At 58.8% G+C, this 6,067-nt stretch overlaps 1 protein-coding gene across 1 annotated transcript; it reads left to right on the forward strand.

Moving 5' to 3' along the window:
• Positions 1 to 359: 359 nt before the first annotated feature.
• Positions 360 to 3,865, forward strand: LOC311155708 (uncharacterized protein; the record flags this gene model as incomplete). Its single annotated transcript, XM_084209076.1, has 6 exons — positions 360 to 428; positions 941 to 1,036; positions 2,347 to 2,448; positions 2,814 to 2,916; positions 3,172 to 3,228; positions 3,502 to 3,865. The coding sequence occupies 6 exons, from the start codon at positions 360 to 362 to the stop codon at positions 3,699 to 3,701; spliced, it is 627 nt and encodes a 208-aa protein (XP_084065202.1). The 3' UTR covers positions 3,702 to 3,865.
• Positions 3,866 to 6,067: the final 2,202 nt, after the last annotated feature.

Genomic DNA, 6,067 nt, shown 5'->3' on the forward strand with positions numbered 1-6,067 from the left:
CCAGAACACGAGACTTGCTGACCCGTGGTCTCCCTGAGGCTTCTCTTCTGCAGGTGCCCTCGAGGGCAGAGCAGGACTTGGCTCCCAGGAGGAGCTTTTCCGAGGCATCTCGCATACCTGCCGCTGGTGCCCTCGAGGCCACAATCCTTCACAGGAGTCTCCTGTCCCTGTAGCAGGAGCCCTTGGGACCGAGTGCGGGACTTGCTGTCCTGTAGCACTCCGGAGGCTTCTTTCTTGAAGGTGCATTCCAGGCACAACTGCAGGACTTGGTGACTTGGAGCTTTTCCAAGGCATCTCTCCTGCAAATAGCCACAAATCCAGTGGGAGACATGGAGCAGCCACCCCCGAGAGTGCCCAAGATGGACTTTGTGGAGGAGGAGGAGGAAGAGCGCCCTGGAGCTTCCCCGGAACAGGAGATTGAAGAGGTGGTGACGTTCCAGCCACCACAGGAGGGTGAGTGGCAGAGCTCGGCCGCAGGACTGGGGCCTGCTGCCAGCTTGACCCCATGCCATGCCATGCCATGCCATGCCATGCCATGCCATGCCATGCCATGCCATGCCATGCCATGCCATGCCATGCCATGCCATCCCCTGGGGACATGCCCACTGACAGGACAGAAGAGGGGCCGGGCAGACACCCCGCAGTGGCCCTGCTCCATCCCCTGGGGCATCCCGGGGCTCTCCCTGCCTGGGGAGCGCAGGGCTGGGCTGTGTTCTCCGGCCTCTCCCGCAGCCCCTCAGCTCTGGCTGCGCTCTCTCTTTGCCAGATGCAGCCCTGGACAAGACACAAGAGCAGGAATCCAGCCGTGGCCGCTTCCACAGCACAGCACAGGTACCTGCAGCCACCCCCAGCTCGGCTGGGCCTGCTGTCCCTGCTCAGCTGAGCACTGTGTGTGGAGCACTCCATGCAACATCCCCGGCTTCCTGCCCTTCTCCTAAAGTTTGCTTACAAATTCCTCAAGAGAATTCAGGAGGAAGAGACCAGTGCCGCCCTGCAGGATTTGCTCCTGGTGAAGCGTGTTTCCAGGCCAGAGCAGGTAAGCAGCCTGAGGCTGGGCTTCAATTCCCCTATGAGTCGCGTGGTTTCCATAGCCGTGCCTGCTGGACCCTGTGAGCCTTTGAGGCCACATCAGAGTGTGGTGGGAAGGGAAGCATTTCTCTGGGGAAGCTGGGAACATTGCTCTCTCTGGCAGCTTTCCATGTCTCCCTGTGCCTTCTCCAGGTGCACTACCTGGCTGAGCTGCCTCCCAGCTCTCTGCCCTCTCGTAGCCGCAGCTGCCAGGACGGTGCCCACGCCCTGTGCTGCTGCCTGGGCCCAGCCCTGTGCGGTTCCGGGCTCCTGCCGGCCGGTTCCCCTGTCACTGCCCTGTGCCTTTCAGGTCCTCGAGTGCCTGGACTTGAGGGAATGCAGTGACAGTGTTCTGGAGATCATGTCACAGAACCTGCAGAGCAAGCACAGGGAGAGGCGTTTCACAGCACTCAGAGGCTACGTAGTGCTGGGCAAGAATCCCTTGATGGTGAGAAGGGGGCAGCGGCTGAAGGCGTGCAGGCAGCATGGGGCCAGGCAGCACAGTCACTGGGCCTTGCCTGGGCTTTGGGCGCTGGGGCAGCTGCTCCCAGCTCTCCTGCCTCCCGCTTCAGCTGCCCGAGTGCTCCAGGACAGGCCTCTGGCCTCTGGCCTCTGGGGCAACAGGGTGGTTTTTCACAAACTTGTGTTCCACACAGGCCGAAAAAATGTGGAGCCTGACTGAAAGTCTTGTGCAGCTGCTGGAGGAACACGATAGCAACGTGGTCAGGATGACCATTCTGCTACTCACATATATTGTCCTGGATATTGGTGCCCCAATACCCACCCCCATCGCCCTGCAGCTGGCTGAGGCGCTCCTGCCACTCTTTGACTGCGTAAGGCTCTGTGCCCACAGCCACGGCCACTGGGTGCTGCCCAGACACTCGGTGCTCTGTGGAGATGCCGGCCTGTGCCCTGGGGGGCCTGAAGCAGCTGATGCTGAGGTGTTTTGCCCTTCCTTTCATACAGGATGATATCCAGGTGCAGCTGAGCTCCATGTGTTTCTTTCAAGAGATGCTGGAGTTATTAACAGGAGATGGAAGAAAGGCCCTGAAGTCCCACGTGCACCAGAGCCTGCTGCCACTCTCCTTCCACTGCCATGATGAGAATCAGATTGTTGCTGAGGTGAGGGCTTGTGGCCGGCTGCTTTCCCCCTGGGAGAGGGCTGGGCTGCCTCCTGCCCTGGTCACCTCCCAGGCTTCAGGCTCCTCCAGGCTGTGGCCCTGGGATGCTCCTGTGCCCTGGCTGTGGGTCCATCTGTGAGCGTCTACTGCTCTGCAGGCCTCCCGGGAAACGCTGCATTCTTCAGCCAGATTCCTGAAGAGGAGGGATATCGAACAAATTCTACAGGTCGATCAGACATGGAGGTTCGGCGAGGGCCTGGTAAGAGCAGCCCAGAACCCCCAGTTTCAGCCTGGAGAAGCCCCTGAGCGCGATGCTCAGTGTGCCGGGCTGGCAGCTGTGCCCCTGCCCGCTGCTGCACCCAGAGGCCGTGCGGGCTCTTCCCCAGGCTCCCGTGGGCCCGAGCCAGGTGCCCACGGAGCCCCGGCCCGGCGGGGCTGCGGGCCGGCACCGCGGCTCCCCGGGCAGCAGCCGGCCCTCTGCGCCCTCCCCTCGGGAGCCCGGTGCCAGCGGCTGCTGGCCGCGCCTCAGCGCTGCGCGGGCAGGGGAGGCCGGGGCTGGGCGCAGGCAGCGCCCGCCGAGGGGCTGAGCCCGCGCCAACCCTTCCCTCCTGCCGCTCTCTCCAGCTGGCAGAGGACAGGAGCAGAGCGGCCGAGCACCTGCGCCGGGCCCTGCGCTACCTGGAGAGCCCACAGGAGCTCCTGCGAGAGGCGGCCATCAGGTTCATGGGTGAGCCACGAGCCCGGGCTCCCTCCCCGGCCCGCCGCAGCTCGGCCCCAGCCCCGCCTGCTGGCCCGGCAGCGCCAGCCGGGCCCGGCGCCGTGGAGCCCCGCCTGGGCCGGGCAGCCGTGCCCTGGGGCGGCAGCGTGCGGCAAGGGCCCGGGCTGAGCCCTGCCGGGCCAGCGGGCCGTGTGGCCTCAGCGCCGGCAGTGCCGCTGGCAGGGAGCTGTGCCGCTGGGGCCGTGACAGGCTCTGTGTTCACAGGGATGGCCGGGCGGCACCTGAGGGGGCAGCAGCAAGAGCTCCAGCTGATCTGTGAGGGTGAGTGAGGGCAGCGGGCTGACAGCGAGGGCTGGCAGCGGAGGCAGTTGCAAGCTCTGCCCCGGCTGCAAATGGCTCTGCTCCCATGGGCAGCGCACACTGAGATTTCAATGCCACGTGTGCTATTCGTGGCCAGCAGCTTCGGCCTGATCCCCCTGGCCCTGCCCCTTCCCGGTCATGGCGAGAGCCGGCTGGGCTGGCCCTTGCAAGGGGCTCTCCTCGGCTCCCCACTGATCCAGGATCTGACCTTGGCTCTGTTCCTCTCTCTTGCAGCCCTCGAAGAAATGGCATATGACAGCAGTCCTGCCATCAGAAATCTTGCAATGGAAACTGGTTTCGTTCTCCATACCGTACAGAGAGCACCCTACTCCACATGGTGTAAGCTGCGCGATCAGCTGCGCAGTGCTTGGAAGAAACGGCCTCGTCCACGCCGCACTGCCTTTCTGTGCTGCTGGGCCTCTGTGGAGAGTTGATCTGGAAGGCTCTGTCTCCTGGGACCACGTGAGCCAGCAGGGATTTTCTTTTTCATCAAGATTTTTGTTTTCGTATTTTTATTTTTCTTTTGTTTGTAAATAAAAAATATTATATAGTAGACATAGTTCCAGGATCTTACTTTTCCTTCCCAGGATGGGCAGGGCTAAGGAGAGGAAGGGGAAAAAGGGTGGTTGTGCTCAGCCAGCTGCCCGGGTGTGCAGGGAAAACGGCCAGAAGCCCCGTTGGCCTTTGGTGCTTCTGCTGAAGCCTTTGTGCTGTCGACAGAGCGGCCGGGCAGGGGCTGGAGCTGCGGGGATCCCTGCCAGAGAGGTGCCACAAGCCCCGTGCCAGGCAGGAAGCGCCACCCGTGTCCTCCTGCCCCTGTGCTGCTGGCTGCCTTGCTGAGGGCTCCCAGGGGCCTCTGGATGGGGCTCCTCCGCAGCTGCTGTGGGGCTGCGGCGCTGCTGCCGGGCAGCTGGGCCGGCCTGGGGGCCACCCCGAGGGGCTGGGGCACTGGGAAGCCCTGAGCAATTGGCTGTCAGAGGCCACAAGCAGCCCCCTGGCAGCCGCCTTGTTCCTGCCGCAGTTGACTTGCAAGGCACAGCCCGGGCACTCTGGAACTAACAGCACATCATTGTTGTTGGAGAGCGACATGCAGGGAATTCTCAGATCTTTGGGCCACTAAGCCAAGGCTTAGAATTAAACACAGGATTTGATCTGAGACTTTGGAAAAGGCTTCCCAACTTAGATGCTAGAAGTGAGAGTATGGATTTATAATATAAAGCAGAGACACCTTAAGCTAATTGGAGGAAAGTTCAGAGTTTTAGAGTTAAAGGCATAGAAAAATAAAAGTAGTTCCAGTGGTAAAAAAGAAGTTTAGAAGCAGCGCTGTAAGTTTGTGTGTCATAACATGATTGGCTAAGAAAGCTTACACTGAAGCATGAGTCCATAGATGAAATATTGAAGGATTGGGTGAGAAACCTAAATATCCTTGTTTGCATTGTCTTATTGGCCAAAACATTCTTAAAAGGTCTTTTAACTTGACCTTCTGAGCCTTGTGGTGGAGAAGTGAGCCAAACTCACCCTTCTGGTCTATGTAGAAGATTAGGAAAAGAAATGGCATCATCTAAAAATCTCAGAGGTCTGGTCTCTAGCTCGTTCTAAACTCCATCAAGTCCCTCAAAGTGTGATTTAGCTACAAACAGATGACAATGACTCTTAATGCTGGCTCTTTGATTCCAAAGCAGCTGCTTTCGAAACCTTCACATAACCCTGTGCAGTTAGGTGCCAGCAATGTATCATTTTAAGAAACTTTCCCAACTGACTTGAATGTAGGTTTCTTAGAAGGGTATTTGAGGGGAAACCCTCCCAGCAGAGGTCTGGGCTTTGGCCTAGCTGTGTCCCCTGATGATTGTGAAGTGTGCCACCAGCTGCAGGGGTTTCTGGGCTAAAAATATCATTGAGTTACTTGGACTTACTCTTTTTGGTCTATAAAACCTGGACCCACTTTTGGGGGAAATTTGGAGACCTCATCTATGGGTAGATGGATCACCTAGGATTTTCTCAGTTGCTAAAATTGGTTCCCCAGGTTCTTGGTGTAAAATGGGGCACCTCTGCAAGATGATAAATAATTTAGGCAATTGGCAATTTATCTTTCTAAATCGCTCTCCTTTTTCTCTTCTAGTACTGATTTAGGTGCACTACCTTGCTTGTTTTTGCTTGTCGCTAAAACCAAGCGCAGATTTTTTATTGAATATATTATCTTACATTGTGGGTTCTTCATATTCACAGTAACATAAGAACATTATTTCCAGTGAAGTGTCCTTTAAATTGCCTCAGTCAATTGGCAGAACATCAAGAGGCCCCTGAGGAGCCGGGGAAGTGGGAAGCCCTGAGCAATTGGGTGTCAGAGGGCACAAGCAGCCCCTGGGCAGCCGCCTTGTCCCTGGCCCCCGGCTGCTCGGGCGCTTCCCCAGAGCCTCTGCCAGGCCTGCGGCAGAAGCCCTCGAGGCCGGGCCTCAGCAGAAGGGTTGGGGCAGCCCTGAGGTGCCCAGGCTGGGCTGGCTGGGGACAGGGAGGGCTAAGCTGCCCTGCTGGGGCATGGGATGAGGTAGTGGGAAGGCAGAGAACCTGAGATTGTACCCCCCAAATGTTGAGGACGGAGGAGGGATCAAGGGGATGAGCCCAAAGTTTCTGGCCACAAATGGCACACGTGGCCCTGAAATCTCAGTGTCCTCTGTCCAGGCCAGCCCTCGTCCGCACTGGGAGCAGAGCCAAACACAGCCGGGGCAGGGCTTGCAGCTCTCCCCCAGCCGGCCCCCACGCTCAGCCTGCTGCCCTCACTCACCACTGTAGATAAGGTCGA

This window comes from Fringilla coelebs (assembly GCF_963513975.1).
Source record: "Fringilla coelebs genome assembly, chromosome: 7".
NCBI classification, from domain to species: domain Eukaryota; kingdom Metazoa; phylum Chordata; class Aves; order Passeriformes; family Fringillidae; genus Fringilla; species Fringilla coelebs.